The 22473-nt window shown below is 36.5% G+C and overlaps 1 protein-coding gene across 3 annotated transcripts in view; it reads left to right on the forward strand.

Moving 5' to 3' along the window:
• The window catches only part of LOC113049780 (rho guanine nucleotide exchange factor 12-like), an 80305-nt gene that overhangs the window by 23040 nt on the left and 34792 nt on the right, over positions 1-22473 (forward strand). For 2 of the 3 annotated variants that reach the window (XM_026212409.1, XM_026212408.1), the window contains exons 2-3: positions 13398-13418; positions 16917-17011. In XM_026212409.1, the coding sequence (XP_026068194.1) occupies positions 13398-13418; positions 16917-17011 (116 nt within the window). The remainder of the gene's footprint in view (positions 1-13397; positions 13419-16916; positions 17012-22473) is intronic. The other variant, XM_026212410.1, reaches the window with a different exon arrangement.

The raw sequence follows: 22473 nt of genomic DNA on the forward strand, positions 1-22473 counted from the left end.
GGTCGATGCTGGACTAACGATAGGCTTCAGGCCAAATAATACTGTTATTGATACTTGCATTGTTTTATCTCTATATACCTCAATTTTAATAACAAATTAGAATCTGCTGCTTGTCATTTTCCTTCACTGAACGATGTGGCCGACGTTTGCTCGACTTGCGTGTGTTTGATATTCATGTGCATGTGTGGTATGTATTTGTGTGCATTCAGTCATACCAGGTAATAGTAATAAAGTGTGGGCTCACGTTTCAAAACAAGCAACACTAGTGTCAGATCCAGTATATGCTGTGCAGTAGGGCTGAGCGATTAATTTTAATCGAAATAAAATCGCGCTTTGAGTGTGCGCAATTTCTAAATCGCTTTATAGCACAATTTTCCGCAGCCCTGACCTCCTGCAGTATGTTATCTGAAACAATCAGGATGCAGTGCACCTAAGTGGAGCGCAAGAACAGAGCAGACTGGGCATATGCCTAACTCCACACACGCTGTCTGTGATGCGTAGCCTTTTTTTTTGAGCCCATGTTAATGGATCAGAACGTTCACACTGCATGCAGTAAAAAGACGAGAACAGAAAAGGTTATAAATAGAAAGGTGCGAAAAGATTTAATATCTTGCGCATGAGCACAGAGAGAGTTGTGAGTGCACAGGACACAGGTTGAGTGAGAGGAGACATGTTGTAAGGCAGCATATATCTGATCCTTATACAGTCTATGATCTGAGCACGCGCATCTGGTTTTGTTAACAGAGCAAAGGAAATCTGCGTGCGAGTCAGTGATGCGCGGGTTGATCCAAAATGAACGGGTGCCTGCTGTCGCCCGCGGTTACGAGTCATCTAAAAATATTTTTAAAGATATTCGGCTCGCGGTCGGTCGGGTGAAATAAAAATGCCAATTAAACCTTTGTCATTTATATAGTACTAGACACATTTTTGAAATACATAGTCCTACACTTTATTGGCTGAATAACTGGTGCGAAGATGACGCACGAGCTCAGTCTGCACATAGAGATGGAGGCGGCAAAGAAGACTGCATGTGGAGCAACGTCGCTGTTTTTGGTAAAACATGATTTTGACGACTTCATTAAGTTTTATTTTATAGAAAACTCCTTTTGAAAGATTTTCGTTTTGTATAAATTGTATCTTAATTTTGATCCATGTTTTATCAATCAGTTGCCCGTATTTAATAAATAAGAAGCAACTATATAGCCTAGCAGACAATGTAATAAGGCGTCGGCACGATCACTTGCATTGCATGTGAATTAAATTCAGCGTGTGTCTCACAGATTTGAGAAATATAGGCTATGTATTACAGAAAGCTTGAAATGTCTTTTTTAAAACAAAAATATTCAAACCAAAATAAATGGGCTACTCTTTGATGATGTAATTCATTGTTGGCATTTCTCTCTGGCGTTCATGGCGAGTCTGCATTGTCAACTTCATCTTTGCAGCGACACAGAAAACACCAGTTTATTACTAAACAATAAAATTACTCCTTGCATATTTTCGAACCAGCAGGCCATTCTGGGTTGACCGAGATTTTTGGTGAACATTTTTTGGTGAACTATTGCTTTAATGTTATTCAAATAAAACACAAAGAGCAAAATAACTTACTGCTCTTGACTGAAGAACTTTAATACAGTTGCTAATGTTCAGCAGTAAAAAAATAACAGAAAATTTGAACAACTTTTAACTTAATATCTTTTTGTACCAAATAGAATCGATAAGCACCGATATCAATAAGCAGTATACACATTATACACAGGTATCTTCATAGTCATAGTCAAAAAAATCGAAATACTGAGCAAATCACCTTTGAAGTTGTCCAAATGAATTCTTAGCTATACATATTAATAATCAAAAATTAAGTTTTTATATATTACAAGTAGGAAATTTACAAAATATCTTCATGGAACATGATCTTTACTTAATATCCTAAAGATTTTTGGCATGAAAGAAAAACTGATAATTTTGACCCAAACAATGTTTTTTGGTTATTGCTAAAAATGTACCCCAGCAACTTAAGACTGGTTTTGTGGTCCAGGGTCACATATTAACTCTACTTGTGTCTATTTGACTTTGAATAAAAACGTTAAATTATATCCAAACTGCAGCTACAGAAAACGAGCAAAGAACATTCACATGATCAGAAAAACATTATCACTGACTTAATTTATGCACTCTAAAAAACACTCCCATTATAATCAGTGAAGTTATTTACACTGCATGATGAATAAATCTCTTATACTTAAATCGTTTTTACATCTGCACTTTATTTATGATTAATTAATTCACGAGAGAGCATAATTCAGTCAGTGCGCAAATGCTCAACAACAAAATGACTCCCCTGAACACATCGAATTGGTCATTGCATTCATAAACCCAACAGAATCGTGTGTGATGGTTAACTTTCATATTAAAAAAGCTTAAAAAGAAATATGATGAAACAAATAAGCCCTAATATTAATTACATGATAATACTTGCCTGATAATCATCATCATCATCATCTTGATATCGTAAAAGACATCAGCCAGCAAAGGCGATATCTCTGACTCTCATCGAAACACGATACTATTATCTATCAATACAAACTTGTTTTAAACAGGCACACATTGGAATCATACAACAGCTGTAACAATAATGTATAAATGACTTACACATCATTACACAACATTTCGCAATGAAAATTGGAAGAGAGTTTGTGCCACATTGCAAAAATCTGCTTTTTCTGTAAGCAACGCATGCATTCCCTTTTTTTTTCTTTTGATTCTGATTGTTGTCTTAGACATGCTCTTGGCATGTTTTGTGAGATTACTTAGTAACAGTAAAATATTAATAGTCTTCTCTTTTGATGTATACATCTTTCTCAGGTATCAATGTATCTCGTGTAGAGTTGGTATGGATTTCTGGCTCTGTTTACTGTTGTTTTGATTGGCACTAAATGTTGTATTGAGCTCTTTGTTTGTCTGGTTACTGGTATCAAATTATTTCCCTGGTGGACGCTCAATGGTTGGCTTATCCATTTGGTTCAATGAACCGGATGCTTCAGTAGGGTTGAGACAGATATAATTGAGCTGGTGTAATTGGAGCATGCTTGAAATATTGATCTTTGAGATGATGTGGAAAATCCCACATACTGCAGCCAAACAACACTGCCATCACTGCATCAGCATGGTATGTATATACTGTGTAAGCTGTGGGTTACATGTTTTCATTAGGTCATTTTTACAGTGTGGAAACCATGCTTATTATTATTTTTAGTTTTTTAAAATTTTTAATAATTTTTTTTTTTTTTTTTGTGATGATTCGGTTTTACCCACCATTGCACTACAGGTTTGTTAATGTAAATGTCATTAGTTTGAAAAGTTATTTATTCATTTTCCTTTTTTTTTATTTTTTACTCTGTTTGGCAACAAAAATTTACTTGTGGTGTTTTAGTTTTATTTTTTTCTGATTCTGTTTTACCCACCATTGCACTACAGGTAGTTGCATTATCGTTTCTGCATATTTTAAAATGCAAAGTTATAAAAAAGCTGAACAACCAGCTATTTGTTTTGTTATAACATCTGAGCTCAATTATTTACTTGCCTGTAAGGCTGAAAGTTACATATTGCAATATCGCCTTACTATACGCTAATGTAAGTGTCATTCGTTTTATTGGTAAAGTAATAGTAGCCTGGGGGCAGACATAGAGTTCTAACCCTAATGTATCACAAACCTTGAAGAACTATCTAATGAGCGGCACACAGAGCAAGACTCAACTCGTGTCAAGCGTGTTTCTTGCATGTATGCTGTCAATTAAAAAATAGATTTGAGGCCTGAAGGGATTGACCTGAAGAAACTGCCGCATCTGTCATGAACACGGTGCATTCTACACTCTCACGCAACATTATAAATCTTTCTCACACTGCTGTGACTGGATTGTAGATTCTGAAGTGTAAATCATGTATGTTTTGAGACTTGAAGCAATTTTTTGGACTGGTTCTTAAAATGATTAAAGCCGAGGAATTGTGTGAGTAGAGCAGGTGTGTGATCGGTGTGGAAATGCCATTTTCTGGAGGCTGAATCTCATGTCTGGGACTGCATTGCTGTGCAGCCGATGGGCAGCTCAGTTCAGCTGCTGGTGAGTCAGCTGTTTGCCTTAGCTTGTGCTCCTCCAAATCCTTTGACCTTTGATCCCTGACCCGCCAGTAGGCTTGTGCATTTTTTGATGTTAAAATGCTGTTTGCAGTTTAATATTTATAAGTAAGCCATTTGCAGGTAGATTTCAACATTGTGACCAGTACAAATAAAACCAGTGCGATCAGTACAAATAAAACAGATCGTAGATATATTATATTCTTTTCAAATCTATACTAGAAAATCAACTTGCATAGACAATTTTAATCATTACAGATCAATTATTTTTTTAGGTATTGTAGCTATTGACTATTGATTTGAATCTATTTAACAGCGTTGCGAACTGCTCATATTTTGTTCTCGTTTCGATTGTTTAAACTGCAAGGATGTCAAAGTGCCACTCAGTTTTCAGCATCACAAGCACAAGTCTGTCTTCACATTGCCGACATGATTGAAAACGAGCTTTCTGCAATCAGAGGTTTGTGAAGAATTCATGAAATCGTTGTCTCATCATCTGCCTCCATGAGCCGTCCATTGTGTTTATTTGATTTCTTTGATATGGTTCTGTTATGGTGTTATGGTCTCTGACTGCAGCATTTGCATGAGTTGTTGACACTGGCAACAAAGGAACTAGACAGAAAAAACACGGTAGTCTCTTTTTAATAATCACAGTTCAGCTCTCAAACACATATCTGCATTCACAAACAGTCTGTAAGACTTTCTCTTGACCATTGTATAAGTTTGTGCACTTGTATAATCATCTGAGCTGCTTCAGAGCAAAATCAAAAGAGCACTTTTCATATTAAAGCTATACAAACTGTTTCAAGACACCCAGCCTCAGAACCACTTTCATTTAAGTGATTGAATGGTGTTGCATACCCAGACTGTTAATTATCTTTATGAAGTCTCATTTACTTTACAGCTTTCAGACCAAGCTCTGCCCACTCAAACAGGAAGCAGTTGTCTGACCTCAGCTGAAGGTTGGAGCTTTTGAAAATATGTACAGTAATGCATCAGATGGGCATATGCTATTCATTGATTCAACACAATCCAATATCTGTTATCTGTTTACAGTACTTAAAGGAAATCCTATATTATGTTTTCAAGTTTAAAGTAAATGTTTTATATATATATATACTGCAGTTTAAAAGATTTACTTTTTAAGAAATTGTATGGTCATAAGTAGAAATAAAGATATTAAATTCTATACAGTTCAACATTCTGTTAATCAAAGAATTCTGAAAAATATCAGTTTCCACTAGGGCTGCACGTTTTCAAGTTTTTCATTAACCGTTAACCGAGGCCCTTAGCGGTTAATACTCGGTTAACCATAGTTTACCATAGTAACCATAACCATAGCAATTTCCGGACATTGGCCGAAAAAAAAAAAATCCGACAAAATGTAATCTCTCCGGTCAAATTGTCCTATTAAAACTGCCTAATAATGCCGCCCATTAACACAATCTGAATTTGAGAAGAAGCCTAGAATGTATAACAAGGAGACTCCGCGGCCGCCTCGCTAAGGCTATGACTATGAGTATGTTTGACAGGTACAATATTTGAAAATCGATAATTATTTATTTATTTACTTTAATTACATTTATATCTTTTTTATATTTATATCAACCCATAGACTTTCAAATATCAAAATGTCATGAATTAATATGTATTTGTGTACAAAATGACATATAAACATATTTTCCTATTATACTTTGCCTGGAAACGCTTCCAACAAGGCGTCGGTTCTATTTCTAGCATGCACGCGTCGAGCCGCGCCTGACCCGCGCGTCTCACGCAGGCAGTCAGCAAGCTCTAACCTGTTAACATGGGAGCCGAATTAAAAACAGACACGCCACGCAGCTGAGATGCTTCGCCACGCATCCAGTGTGTCCTGACCGGCCTAATGATGCCCGGGTGTTGGCTGTTGAGATTACAACAACAAGGTTTTACTTTAAGTATATCTAAGCACTGTATTGCAATACTTGCATTTTGCCCAGTCGCTCTCAATTTTAAAGTGCTCCAACACTGTACTTTTTTTTGCCCGCTTCATATTAGAAAAATGACTTCTTCTTGTGGACATTACAAATGTCTGGGAGCGCTCTGGCGGTCTCTGGTGGTGCAAAAATTTATTACAACTAAATTCAATGCACGCCATTGACGTAACTTAACCGAGCAAAATGTTTCACTCGGTTACGCAATTTTTAACGGTTAATCGGTTAACCGGTTAACCATGGACACCCCTAGTTTCCACAAAAATATTAGGCAGCACAACTGTATTCAACATAGATAAAATAGTAAAATAATAAATATACAAAAAATTATAAATACATTTAATGCTAAGAGTTCTACAAATACGTTTAAATATTGATGTACTTAATAAAACACCCTGCAATTGTACTTACTACACTGGTATACTTAGTCTGCTAAATTGGAGCAACTAATTTTGTACTTTGTAGTGTTGAAGTTCAACTAAAAATATACTGAATACTGAAGTATAATTTGATTGTGCTAAGGTGGAACTTTTGGAAGTAAACTTTAGGTACACTTGAAATGTCTTGCATTTAAAGACTGCTATTATTCAAAGATCATACAGGATTTCTTCAAGTTTCAATGAATATATGTTCCTCTCACCCTCTTTAAGTCCCTGCCCCCACCAGCCCATTCTAATCATAATAAAACGTGAAGAGACAGTGTAGCGTGAAGAAATGTGCGTCCCCGAGCACACGCGTTCTGTCGCTCTCATCGGGTTTATTGGGGCAGAATGAGGATTGCTCTGGAGATGACACCCCATCCTTCAAGCGCTCGGAGACTGTGAAAGGGGGCAATAGGACAGAAGGTGTGGTCGCTGTTACCATCATGCTCGAGGCATGTTCTGCTGTGATCATACATATTTTAAGACCTGCCAGCCAATGGGATTCAAGGAAAGTGTAACCCACAAATTAGGTGGAAACAAAGAGGAAGAAACCCAATGTGTTTTTTAATTAGCTCATTTCTTTAAGTTGATTGAAACAAAAGTGGTAAAGACAAAAAGGCTTTACCATGGTGCATTGATGATATCAGATTGTTCTTTAGTTAAACTATTCATAGCACTCCAGTATACTTCAAAGAAACCACAGTACTTTCATGGTAGCTGTTCAAAAACATGATATCAAAAACATATCTAAATAAACCGTGTATTACCATGTCACGCAAGAAATTCCCATGGCACCATTATGTTTTGTGGGCATTAACCATGGTATTGCCATCTGAAAGCATTGCTTGCCATTGGATCACCTCAGTACTTTTTTGTAAATGGGTGCCACTTCCAAAATCATGGCTCTGTCACTGCACCCTATTTATAAAACATGTTGTTACCATGAAAAATATCTTTAAAATAATAATAATAATAATGGTATTACCATGTCTAAACACGTATCTTTTTTTTTTTTTCCTTAAATGGTTCTTTGAATTAACGTAGTTGATAAGGGCTCTAACACTAGCTTGCTTCATTCTTTTTCTCTTCTATTCGATTTATTTTTATTTATTATATAATAAAAAAAAACCTTGCTACGTGTACTGCGTTAAGCTAACTGAGACTTGTTATAGCACTTGTGTATCATTGCTCTGTTGTTGTTTTTGATTGCTTGCATTGTCCTCATTTGTAAGTCGCTTTGGATAAAAGCGTCTGTTAAATGACTAAATGTAAATGTTTGCGTTTTGTATAACATCCTGTATAGCAGTGCTTCCGTGTCACTTCCTGTGTGCAATTCATTGATAACTTGTTTGGTTAAAGTCCAGTCTCGTACTAATAAGCTTAAGAGCTCAGAGAGGCAAAGACGCACAAATCATTTCAAATGCAACCAAACACCCACAAATGACTCTTTAATCCAGAGGCTGCTGTTGGCCATCAAATGAAGGAAAAATGAGGTGCTATATGTTTTCTGAGCAGCTTAGCATAATCATTATTCCCCTGTTACAATAGCATCATATTACAGATCTACTGCTATTGTTGAGTGATTACGACTGCTGCTAAACCAGCTTGCTAGTGGTGTTTTTGAGAGACATAGCTTGGGAGTCAGCTGCTGTTTGACTGATTTGGGATCAGTAATAGATTAAGGGTTTGAGAAATTGCGTTTTGTTCTATAGTTTGTTTATCTGAAATGGTTTTATGATATGAGTAACTTGTACAGTGATCATTCTGTCATCATTTCTTCACACTTAAATTGTTTCAAACGAGTGTGACTTACTTTCTTCTGTGGAACATAAAAGGAGAAACATTTCAGAATGTGCAAGCTGCTCTTTTTCATACAGCGAAAGTGGACTGTGTTCCAAAAACAGAACCCTAGGGCTCATGCCGGATCTTCCCAAGTCTTAAAATTAACATGAAACGGAAATTCATTTTTAAAATTCATATTAATGATCTTACTGTGAACAATTCATCCATTCATGTGTTCAGCCTTCTTATGGCTCAAACAGTAGACAGTGGTGCTAGTGATGCCAAGGTCGATTCCAAGGGAATTCATGCAATTATATTTGAATTCAATATAACTTGCTTTGGATAAAAGCATCTACCAAATGCATTAATAATAATCACAAGAATAATATTACATTTTTAGTTTGTACTAAATGACAGACTATTCCCTAGTGACATTTACTGGACTGCTAGAATTATTTTATTCACCAGCGCTTTCTTACAACTTCAAGCTGTCATTCAGATCTTTCAGTTCCCACCATAATCGGTTGCATTAGGATGTACATCACATATGGGAAGAGATGCTAATGCCGTTTCTATGTTACAATTTCTTTGTGAGATGAATAGACCAAAATTGAAATCATTATTCATTTCATCTCTTCATTATTCACTATTTTAATTGCTAATGTGGTAAACTCTTAATATATAGTGATTTTGTTCAAAATTAGCTTGCAGAAGCTGTTGAGTATAAGGTTGTGGAACAAGCTTATGTCATTCTGAATGCAAAAACACTTTATTGGCTTGGATGTCTGTTTATTATATCCCTGAGAATATGTGGATTATTTTTATAATTATTTATTTATTTATTTTTTTTAACTGAAGTCTGCAGGGTCCAAGGTATTGGTACACAAGATACTGTGAATTTGTTGCCATGATACATTTAAACTGAATTAAAATGAGGGAACAAATTAGAACAACATGCATTGACATGATTTAAATAAAATGAGGGAACAATATCTATATATCTATCCTCATGTCAACACTAACATTTATTAGTGAATTTTTTAACCAGATTATTTTTGTTGTGTGATCTCATTTGTGGGTGTCATTAGACTCTTTAAAAATAATAAAGATTCAAAAGCAGCATTGCCCCGATGCTAAGGACAGATCGGTTCTTTATAGTGAATCAATGAAACAGGTTAAAACAGTCGGATGCAGTTTGTGATTCTATCTTTTTACTGGACAATACATCAAAAATTGCTGAAACCGTCTTCGCCCTACAAAGAATCAGCGAAACAAAACCATCTGAATCACATAGACAGCGGAGTAAGAAAAGTAGACATGAATTCTCTCTTTTCCTCTAATCTCTTGTGAACTGGATTATGAAGCTCTTCCTGTTCCCACAAAGTCACGCAAAATAATTACAGATTTTCCCTTCTTATTGAAATCGGCTTTTCTAACTTTTCAGTTCATAGTTCTTTCGTTTTCACTTGGCATTAAGAAAAACATCCATTTGATTTCTCCCCGGGTTGATGTTCTCCGCTTCGATTGTTGTGGCCTGGATCGGCAGTGCTTCAGAATGTTTAACCTGTGATTTTTGTTTGTTGGCCACTAAATGCTGTTTTATAACAAAGTTCGGGAGGAACAGTCGCAGTTCATTAACCTGATTAACACAAGTGGAGACCAATCAGTAATCAACTCATGACAAGGTATAAATAACAGCAGAACCTATCTCTGTTCATTGACAGTTTTCAGCATCCCTCCTCCACCCCATTTCTCCTCACTTATAGATCCATCTACTCTTACCACAACCGGGGGGAGTACTCTGGGTTCGGGCCACATCCCGAGCTCGGAGCCCTCCACCCGGACAGCACGCCAAATACGCATAAACTTACGGTATTAATATACGTAGATGTGAACTCGTGAAAAGCTTAAAGACAGTTTTCCAGAGAAAGAGAGAGCAGTAGAAAGCGTGAGGGAGCAAAGCCCTGAGAATTTTTATTTTAGCCCAGTCCTGCCCCCTGCCTTCACTCTTAGCCACCCCGAACGCCTCTTCCCCCCTCCCTCCCTCATTCACACATTCAGGAAACAGGGGACCCTGCCAGAAGCCCTTTCTGTTTCCGGGAATCAGGCCCACAGGGCTGCTGTGTAGTGGGCCGGCTCTGACGTGAAGGCTATTGTTCCCGTGCGGAGCTCCATTGTGCAGGGGAAGGAACAGCAGCAAAAACAAAAAACACCCGCGGAAGGAGCTGAGAGGGAGGGAGGGAGGACGAGATGTCTGAGTTATTTCAGTAGAGAGATTCCTTCCCCAAGAGCAGCCCGCTTGCTGATGAGATACGCCGACTCTTGCATGTTCAGCTGCAGAGTTTATCGCTGTGATCTGTCTCAGGAGTATGTCATGTTAAAGACTGACGCACATATCCAAAAATACATGTGACTCACGAGAATGGAGGATCTGATGTCTGTGGAAACATCACAACCTGTGTGTTTGATGAAAGCCTTACTGTACACAAGCAGTGTCTTTTCCACTCTGTGGTCAAGGGCAGAAATCCCTGCTGGAAAAACCATGTCACACCAGCTTAACATGTTCAGGCTGTTGTTTTTTTTGAAGCGGGAGAGTACAAAAAATACATACTTTCCAAATCACCTGGTCGATTCATTGTTCTTGAGCGAGGCTTGTATGATTCAGGTGATTTCAGAGTGAGATTGGTTATGGGTTTCATACCTCCAGACACGTTTTTAACTTGTCAACTCTTGTAATGGTACATTCAAACTACAGTGTAAGATTTAACCATGTAACCATTCTGTCTGAATGTGTATGACTGTGGCCATTAAAGGATAGGAACAGCGAAAAAGGCTATTCCAAGAATATTTTACTGTGCAAGCTGAAATCTAAAGCACTGCACGTTGTTAGCATGTTACTAAAATGTAGTTTAAGGGTTTTTAAATCTGGAGTCATGGGACCTCCAGAGGGTATGAGGGAAGGAAAACAGTTTTTTAGGGCTGCACAATTAATCGGAATAAACCCCGAATCGCAATATGGTTTATCAAATAACCATGGCTACAATTTATTTACATACATGTATGTGCTGTTTGTTTCAGAGTGAAGCAGGGCACTCTTTTATACCAAAATTCCTGAGACGGTAATAAATAAGTATTGTAAATTTACAGTTGTACTGTTAAATATAATAATAATATAACAGCAGCAACTATTTTACAGTGGTATATTACAATAGTAATTATTTTTTGTATTATATTTAATTATAACAACAATATTAATAATAACTTCAGTGAAATATTGCAATTATTAATAATAATAATAATAATACATTTCCCCAAATTGTTGTCTTATGTCCAAATTAATGTAAATATTATTGCAATTAACATTTAGTTATTTACTACATTTTGCATTATTGCTTTTTGATTGTGCTTTCTAAATACTGGTTAGAAATCGATAGGTCAATCACAGTTATTTCTTTCTGTTGAGGACCCAGGCTTTAGGAGCAAAAAAAAAAAATCGGGATTTCCATACAGTTCAGTAAATGTTTATTTGTTATATTTTATAGAGACTTTCAGAATTTGCTTTGGCTTCAGTGCAATAACAATCAAGCAGAGTATTTATTTTGTCATGCAGTGAAGGTAAAACTCTCACAACCGAATCATCAAACTTATTTCAGTCATTGTAGTGACCTGACATTGACCTGCTGGTCAAAGGTGGTCTGTTAGCTCTAACTAGGCTTAGCGATCTACCGGAACGAAACAGTATTCACAAGTTGGTAGTCTGTTGTTCAACCATCTTGACCAGTTTGGAGCAGCTAATGACTGTAAGTGTCCTAGTATAAACTATGTAAACTTACTACGTTTATTAGGAGCTGGTAGTAGCTACTTTTTCCCGCAGGAATGTACCCCAGATAGAAAATGTTTTAACAATTTCAGCATGTTTGCTTTATGTAGAGGATGAGCCTTTGTTTTGAAAGCAGACTAAATTCTGACAGAGGTAATGCCGGGTCACAGGGAAGTACTTACAGCTGAATCTGACCCTGGTAAAGTACATGAAGCCATTGGCAAGACACACTAAACAGATTATGGGCAGCACACGGGGCAGGGGAAAGTTTAGGGTGAATGAAAGTCAAATACACAAATTTCTTATGCAACACCAGTGTCAGCAGTGCAAAGTTTCTGTAGGAATTGTTCTGGAACAACAATTGCCGTAAAGCAGAGCAAATTAATGCTGAAGTCTGTCAATTCTGCAGAACGGCAAAAAAAATGATGTAACGTTTCTGAGAAAACAAGACAGAAAAATAACAACGCATTGCCCTTGTGGGCTTGTTTGGATATGTTTGGAAACTATCATTAGTGGTGCTTGCTGAGGACAGTATGTCAACCAGTAGCGATTGCACTATACTGTTTATCTGTGGCGGATTATCATTCACTAGATTATCAATAAGTAAATGTGTAGCTAGGATATAGAATATTTCTGGGTTGAATTACCTATAGTGGTGGTTGCTTTGTTGTATACGCCTACCGTAATGTAAGCTGCTCTGGTTTTACTATTTTAAATAACATTTTTATATTAATATATAATATAATAAATTAGAATTCATAAAAAATGAATTAATTAAAAAATGACATTTAATGTATAAATATTATTGAAATTTGGGTTCTGACAAAGTTGTAAATAGTAATTGCAACTGTAAGTAGTAATTTCATGTTAAAGTTTATTTTAAAATAATGTTAATGTGCCACTCATATACACTACGATTCAAACAGATTGAGGTCAGCGATTTTTTTCTTTTTTTATTGAGCAAAGGTGCATTCAACTGTTTTAAAGTGATTGACATTTACATTGTTACAATTCAGTTCAAATTGACATATATTTACATAGAAAACTGTTATTTTAAATTGTAATAATATTTCCCAGTATTGCAGTTTTTTTACTGTATTTTGATTAAATGCAGCCTTGGTGACCTTAGATATACTGTTAATAAAAAAATAAAAAATAAAAATCAACCTTTTGAATGGAAATGTACTGTGAAAACGTACTATTGTTAATATTCCATTAGCATATTTTTTCAAACACTTTTTCTAAAAAACAATTCCTTTGTCTTTCAGGTTTCCCAAAAAAGCGAGCAGGTGAGTGCAGTGCCTCCTTCCTGTTGCTCTTTCCTAGTGGAACACCCTCATAGCCCCAGAGAGAAGTGCGGCAGTCAGACAGACAGCTAATGGCAGTTCTCTGCAGGCAGTGATATGGGCAGGTTGAGCGTAGACACAACACTGATGCAGCCGCTGATATGAACATGTGATAATAAAACGCTCAGATTCACAGCATTAGCTCAGGCTACACACACTTGTAGAGGTCGAGTCATATCTTTTCTTGCATTCAGACAAAGTTTTACTTGGAGGAAAAGAGTTATTCTTTTCACTGAATTAACACTAATGTTCAAAAGTTTGAGATCAACTCGCCAAGGCTGCATTTATTTTGTCAAAAACACAGCAAAACTGTAATATTGTGAAATGAATGATATTTAAAATAACTTTTATGTTCTAAATATATTTTAAAGTCTAAATATGTTTTGTCAGAATTCTTTGATGAATAGAAAAAGTTCAAAAGAAAGGTATTTATTCGAAATAGAACATTACAAACTTCTGATCAATTTAATGTGTCCTTGATGAATGAAGAGATTTCTTCCAGATAAAATGTATTTATTTTTCAAATTTTCGAATGGTAGTGTAGATCTATTTGCGTTAAGCCAGCAAAACAAAAGTATGAGGAAGAAATCCACAGTATGTTTTTAAAGGGATAGTTCACCCAAAAATGTAAGACCTTCATCTTCAGAACACATTTGTTATATTTTGATGGATTTGATCTGATAGCTTTCTGACCCTGCATATTAGACAGCAATGCAACTACCATTTAATGCCCAGTAAGGTAATAGAGACATTGTTAAAAAAGTTCATGTGTCATCAGTGGTTCAACTGTAATTTTATGAAACTATGTGAATAATTTTTGTGCTCAAAGAAAACAAAAATATGACTGAATTCAGCAACTTTTTCTCTTCCTTGTCAGCCGTCACCACAAGAGTACCACAACGCATACATATGATGCTGTTGACGCAGGAGCAAACTAATCGCACATTTATTAATAAAGCATTTAAATCATAATTAATTGCCTACAAAGCCTAATAAGTGTTTAAGCGCACGCAGAAGTAATGATTAATTATGTGTCAGAGAAAAACAGTAAGGAGGCTGGTTTTCTATTCAGCGGTAAATTCCATCAGGTGCGTGAATTCACATAGAGCAGCTGTTACTACACAGAGCCGGTGTTAACGTCAAGCTGCGCAAATCCACGTTCATTATCAGCGTGGATTTGCACAGTTTGTCAGTTAACACCTGATAGAATTTACCACTGATTAGAGAACCGGCTTTACTGATGAGAGGCGCATTAATTATCGGTCGATATTTATTGTGCACCCCTACTTTTAATACCTTGTTGATTTTGGTTTTAGAGATGATGTCAGCAACACTGACTCGTCATCTTCGCTTTAGTGGATGCACCTGTATGCATCTTTCATAGGAATTAGATAATCTGAAAATATTTGTTTTCCATTTGAATTGGTTCATTTGAAAGTAAGCATTTCACTCTCTATAGATATTTTTCATATCAGTTTCATTATTTTACAAAAGTGCAATGTTTTGTTGTTATTGTGAGTGCACACAAATAGGGTTGGCAATCGAAAATCAATTCTGATTCCAGAATCAGATACTTGAGGTCAGGAATCGGATACTTGTTGTCAAATTAAAATTAAAATATTCCGCCTATCAATTCCTGTTTTTTTTGTGTTTGTGTGTGTGTTTTTTTTTTATATATAGTGAGGACTGGACCTAGCGATTTGCTAGGACATTGCTCGCTAATCTAAGCACTCCAAAGTTTGGCTACATAAGCCTTTGATATCTTTGATTGCTAAACATGTTGCAAAAGAGGTGTCTTCACCAACATGACAAAGCACTTTGATTTAATAGATTGTTAAGATCACGAACACGATTCAAACACCAACGTGATTCTATTCCTAAATCTACAATGATTTGTCTCTTTCATTCCTCAACCTTTGACTTGTGCAATTACAATGTTGTTGGTTCACCTAAAGAGAGCATCTGTAGCGGTTAAAATAGAGTACATTTTAACACCTACTGGCGAAACAATGATTTTTCTTTGAATCATACAAGAGATTCGCTAAATAATGCTGATTCATCCAGTAATGAAACAAGTACACCTTGAGTAATTTAATCATTAATTCATAAATTACATGTGATTTTTGTTAATGTTTTTTTTCTTTAGAATCAGGAGAGAACCACACTTACATGAAAAAAAAAAGAAATTCATGAAGAATCATCCAGTTCAATTTTGCACACAAATATCTCTTAAAGAGTCCAGTTTTTTTCATGGTATTCAGCTCCAATAAATGGTTTGCAAAAAAGAGACACAGAATAGATGTTTGATATCATTTAATCACATTGGAATCGAAATTGGGAATCAAAAATAATTTGAATCGCTAAGCAGAATTTGAATAAATAAAATTAAAACAGTACCCTACACACACAAATAAATGTAGTCTTTACAGATTTGAAAGATGTATTGCTCTTATTTTTATGACAAAAAATGAAAGTGTATTTTAGGAGCAAGTGACCGCACCGGTGCCTTCATCTTTCCAGCAGTGCACTCACTGTTTGACACTGTTCAGCTTCATCACTCCACACAGACACTTGAATAACAGATATTACTATAGGTTAACGTTAGATTGAGAGCCATGTAAAGGTGCTAACACTTATATGTTTCCACTGAAAAGCCATATTTGAGGTCTATGAATTATAGGCGAGCATTTGGATGTCCTAGCCGATGTACTGTATTACCACATAGACCAGCTATTAACGATCTGTCTGTCATGGACTTCGTGACTTTGCCACTTCCTGTGGATTTTTTTTCTGCGACTAATAAAATTGGATACAATTTTAGTCAGCCAAGTCTCTTCTGGTTGACTAACAGTTAATCGACTATTACGGGCAGCCCTAGAAAAATATTGAATAAAGTTGAATAAAGTCATTATTTTAGTTTTCTTTGAGCATAAAAAGTATTCTCATAGCTTCATATAATTACGGAACAACATGAACAACTGATGTCACATGGACTATTTGAACGATGTCCTAACTACCTATTTGAGGCTCAAATGTGTCAGTTTGGTTGCTGTGAATGCAGAGTCAGAAAGCTCTTTGCTTTCATAAAAATTTGTTAACGACCGAATTTACATTTTTGTGACAGATGGGAAGATAATTGCATTTATTAAGTGTGTAAAAATAGCTAAATAATTGCAGTCGTAGGGACAAAAACAAAAAAACAAACTAATCAAAATCAAATCAAAATTTACACAATATGCCAATAGCCTTGTGGGCAGTGTTCCGACACGTAGTACTGTTCCCACCCCCGATCCCCCCACACTTCACTTCCTGTCTAAATATTGTCCTGTACTTATAAATGTAAAAAGGCCAAAAATAGTTTTTGTGTGCTGCTGGATAAGAATAGCATGATGTGGCAGTGATGGTGACCCTTTTTTCCCTTTCATGTGTATGTGTGCACAGGACAGGAAGTATTCTCAGCAAGGATCATCCCCCAGACAAAAAGCCCAAAAGCGACAAGGCGTCAGTGCCCCCCTCGCATGAGTTTGACCCCACAGGTAAGAACCTGTCTGTTTTTTCTCCTTTTAAAGGACATCTAAATAATGCGTAACTGTCTCTCTCTGTTGTTCCCCCCACTCTAAGAGTATTTTGTGGTGCAAAAAGAGATGTTTCAGTATTATTTTGTTTGAAAACTAAAAGTAACTGACCACTTTAATCAGGTTATTTATAGTCAAATGCTTATATCTGGGTTGTGACAGCTTGGAAAGTGTGCAGATAAAGTGCACGTTGCTCTGAAGACCAGTGAACCGTATATCTGTAGATTTATTGTAGCTGAGAGATTGAATGCAGACCCAGTGTGCTGCTTCTGGACTGCTTCAGTTTGTATGAAGATAATTACAGCAGGAACATGTCAGCTGTGACATCAGAGGGACCACAGGGACCTCAATCATCATTTAAATGCTGGAGTAGCACCTTGTTTAAAGGCTTAGCACTGACTTTGACTTCTGCTCACTGCTGAGTAATGTGTTCATGGATCAGACTCAGTGCAACTCTAGTAAACAATAGAACCTGCCATTAAACAAATCAGCAATATACACTACTGGTTTCAAAATTGGGGTCAGTATGATATTTTTTTTAAATTTATTATTATATTTTTTTTTACAAATTACAGTTTTTCAGAAAGGTTGTAATAAATAGGTGACAGTAAAAAAAAAATTATATTGTTATAAAAGTGTCAAATAAATGCTGTTCTTTTGAGTGGCCTGTTCATCAGAGAATCCTGGGGGAAAAACCTATCACAGTTTTTACTAAAATGTTAGGTAGAACAGTTTCTCATCATTGATAATAATAAGCAATGTTTTTGAGCATAAAAAGATGATTTCTAAAGGTTCAAGTGATACTGAAAATGCTGATTTTACTGTATTTTTTTTATCAAATAAATGCTGCCTCTCAGTGCAGGGACCTCATTCAAAAATATGCTGTGCTATCGAGCTGATAGAAGAGCAACTTTGACTGAAATAACCACTCGTTACAACCGAGGTATGCAGCAAAGCATTTGTGAAGCCACAACACACACAACCTTGAGGCGGATGGGCTACAACAGCAGAAGACCCCAACGTTGCCTGGTCTGATGAGTCTCGATTTCTGTTGAAACATTCAGATGGTAGAGTCAGAATTTGGCGTAAACAGAATGAGAACATGGATCCATCATGCCTTGTTAACACTGTGCAGGCTGCTGGTGGTGGTGGTGTAATGGTGTGGGGGATGTTTTCTTGGCACACTTTAGGCCCCTTCGTGCCAATTGGGCATCGTTTAAATGCCACGGCCTACCTGAGCATTGTTTCTGACCATGTCCATCCCTTTATGACCACCATGTACCAATCCTCTGATGGCTACTTCCAGCAGGATAATGCACCATGTCACAAAGCTTGAATCATTTCAAATTGGTTTCTTGAACCTGACAATGAGTTCACTGTACTAAAATGGCCCCCACAGTCACCAGATCTCAACCCAATAGAGCATCTTTGGGATGTGGTGGAACGGGAGCTTCGTGCCCTGGATGTGCATCCCACAAATCCTCATCAACTGCAAGATGCTATCCTATCAATATGGGCCAACATTTCTAAAGAATGCTTTCAGCACCTTGTTGAATCAATGTCACGTAGATTTAAGGCAGTTCTGAAGGCGAAAGGGGGTCAAACACAGTATTAGTATGGTGTTCCTAATAATCCTTTAGGTGAGTGTTAAATTCAGTTCCAATAAGTCTGTTCCATAAAATAAAAAAGGCAGCAAAAATACTACTAGTCCACCCAACTTTGTACTTTAAATTCACTAAAAATCCTTCCCTTCACCGCCACTTTCAAATTTGAATCAAAAATGTAAAATTGAAATGTTTAAGTGCAAATGAGATTTGAAACTGCAACATTTAGAGAAATTGTGACCCATTATGACACACTTTTCATTTTTGAGTGAACTATTTTAAGCACTTTCTCATTTTGCCTTTTTTTTTTTTTTTACTCCGTTTACCCATATGGATTTTAAATGTTATTTTTATCTTTACATATATGCATTAAGCAGACACTTTTTATCTAAAGCAATTAACAGTGAAGGAAAATAATCAGTTAATTACAGAGCCAACATTATTTGCAGTATCCAATGCTACATTTATTATAACGCTAAATTAAGAAACAAGCTAGAGCAGGGGAGGAACATAGAGAAGAAAAAGAAGGTTTTTATTTCATTGTGGTTTACATTTTTTTATTCTTTCATGTTTCACTGCGAACAGCATTATCAAATGTTTATTCCAGACACATGAACCAAAAGTGAGCAATATAAAAAAGTCCATTGTCACAGTGTTAATGTTCACACTCAGTGGAAAAGCTCCATGGGAATATATAATTGCAGTAAAAATGTGCTCTTAGTATACTGAAGTGAATTTATCACACATCTGTGTTACAAACCTGGATTTGGAGTCATGACTCATTTACAGTCTTTCTTGGGAGTAACCAGACGTAACTGAAGTTATCAAATCAAGCACACCGGAGCCCATGTTGCCATGCAGGATGGAAGTTCAACTCTTGATATGGTTTAAGCTAAGCGGTCTGGTTGTGGGAGGCCCATCTCATCACAAGCTCCGGATGTTGTCACAGGACTGTAATCCCTCTCGCTCTCTTCCTGCCGCAGGGACGCACAGCTGTGCGGCCATCAGTTTATTTTAGTAAGGGATCTAACTGAGTCATCAAGGAGGATATGAAGGGTGTGTCTCAGATGGGTCTGAGTCATCGTTTTATAAAATGAGTCAGGAGGAAAAGGAAGCAATGTCTGTTTGGTCATGGATAAACGGTCTCAAATTTGCTCAAGTGTGATTTTGTAAAATAGTGATACCAAAATTAATAATGTTTTATTATTGTTTTATCATTTTATTATTATTATTATTTTATTGTAAAATAAGTAGTTTTAACAAAAAAACGTTTTTTTATTTTTATTTTGAGCTAAAATCTTAAATTAATTCGGCAGAATTCCACACATCACTTCCAGATGGAGCCTGAATATCAGTTACTTTTTCTCTTTTTAGTGTATTTTTTCAATTGTGTTCTTTCTCTTGCTGTCTGTGTCTGTGTGTGTGTGTGTGTGTGTGCCGCATGTTTTCTGCTGTCAGAACTGGCTGTTCACAGTGTAGAAGCCGACGGAAGGCCAGAGTCCTGCGGTAAGGGTCACTGCCGCTGCTCTGGGGATTTCCTGTGGTTTGTGTGTGTGTGTGTTTGTGTGAGCCTCATTCGTTTTCCTTTGTGCCCGCCCATCAAACTTGGCCTGCACTGATGTCTAAACATGTCTTGGTTAGGGTTGTGCCGATAGACGATCCATCGCCAATGGCTGACAGACATCACAATGTTAAGCTGAACCCCCACTGCCAATTCAGTGTTCAGAAAGGAAATTAAGTGTACTACGGAAACCCTAAATGGAATAAATAGCCAAGAAATGGGAGGATAGAAAAAAATATATTTCAATACTTAGTCTCGCTGTTATATCATTGGGTAAGTATAGGCGACTGTATATAAATTGCGGGCATCAGGGAGACGCTATTGAATCCGCTTTTGATTGCACGCTCTTATTTTACTTTCACTTTCACTTTTGAGATTCAAGATCAAAATGACTCTATACTGTGGATCAGCAGTACTTACCACACATTTGACGAGAGTAAATGTTTGTCATTAGTGCTCAGGATCTACAAATCATTCGGCACTGTCATATCAGACATTTTTCCTAACTCTGTGTATGTGGTAAGTGAAGTTGTACTGCAATGCTACAGGCTACCTCTGGCAATCGTCTAACCTTTTAGTGGCTTTTAGAACATGTTATTTGTTTCACGCTTTGGGCACACCCATAACCCCGCCTCCTGATGTCATCGTCCATCACAGTGTTTCTCTGTAGACATTGTCCGATGCCAATTTGGTAGACATCACCCAACCCTGGTATTGGTGTTGGGCTGTACCTTGGTGGAGCTGGACTTACTCAAAGACATGTCTAATTGTTAGAGATCTAGAGCCTTTTGCATTATTTGGGTAGCATGCTGTGCCTTATCCTCACACACCTTAACCTTTCTGCAGTAGTCTCTTTCTGCTGACGCCCTCTGGCTCTTTTCATCTATTCTGTTGAGTTCATGCCTTTTAGATTCTTTTATCTTAATTTACAGTCATTTGTTTGATGTAAGTGAACAGAATGAATGAACAGAGGCTTAGAGACAACATACTAGTTTTATTACATGGTTTTTTTGTCCATGAACTGGGCATAGGCACTGCTGATTAATCATTACCAATATTTAAAATGGTTTCTACCTGTTTTTTCTTCTTCTCTGGAATATAAAAAAATAGTTCAAAAGCTATAAATGGCATTTATTTGAAACATAATTTACTGTCATCTTTAAACCGTTTACTGCCTCTTTGTTGAATACAATATTTTGTCAGAAGAGGTCCTTCACAAGGGGATCAATATATTTGGGATCCTTGGCTTAAAATTTTTAAACTGCTGTTCTATGCTACAAATACAAAAAAAAAAAAAAGAAAATAAATAAAACTGTGTGCTTTAGAATTCTGTAAAGGTACAATACTTCAAAACTTGAAAATCAAAAATCACTGGCAGGCTCACAGTCTCAAATTGCAACATTTACACAGAGTACAATCAGTAAAACAACTAAAATAATTTTTCAAATGAGTGATTCTTTTGAATCAGATAATGCATGAGAACAAGGAGTAGTCGTACCAACAGCTTCCAAAGATGCATCCAATGAGTTAATTCAGGCCAGATGTTGTCTGGTCTTGTTTTATTGAGGGTTGTTGTCACAGATTTGCCATACTCCAGTCCAAGTCCAGTCCAGTATAATAGCTACACACTCAGCCGGAGTGTTTGTGAATGTGTGTGTGTGTTTTTGTGTTAGTAGCACAAATGGAGGCCGATGCACTTTTGTAGCCATCACACATGAATGGCTTAAGAGCTGCACCAAAGCATTTCAGCCAAACACATCGCAGACTGATCCAGTCCTGCGAGATGTTTTTGTTTTTTACATGTCCACTTTTCACACAAGCAGTGTCCATGTTAAAACTGTTAACAGACACCTGTCTACAGAGGCGTCAATTTATTTGATTTTTTTGTTGTATACATATGCATTGGCAGAGGCTGTATCATGATTGATTTATTTTTAAGGACCATGATTTTAGTATTTTAAACATGCATTTTTAATGAAATCTTTCGTTTAATACTTCATTGCTCATAGTTGATTTATTCTTATGTGATGGATTTATTGTGAGGGATTTATTCTTAATTGATGATGCCAGCACAGATATGACTGCATCTAATCACACTTTATAGTCATCTCCAAAGCAAAATTCATCCCATTTACATTATAAATACACCTTTAAGTTCTTATTGTAAAATATGCTTTAACATTTTAATTCTAAGAAAAAAAGGTTTCTCTAATATTTCATCATAATTTAATAACTGATCCAATTCTAAATCATCTTTC

Source organism: Carassius auratus, chromosome 30 (assembly GCF_003368295.1).
Source record: "Carassius auratus strain Wakin chromosome 30, ASM336829v1, whole genome shotgun sequence".
Lineage (NCBI taxonomy): Eukaryota > Metazoa > Chordata > Actinopteri > Cypriniformes > Cyprinidae > Carassius > Carassius auratus.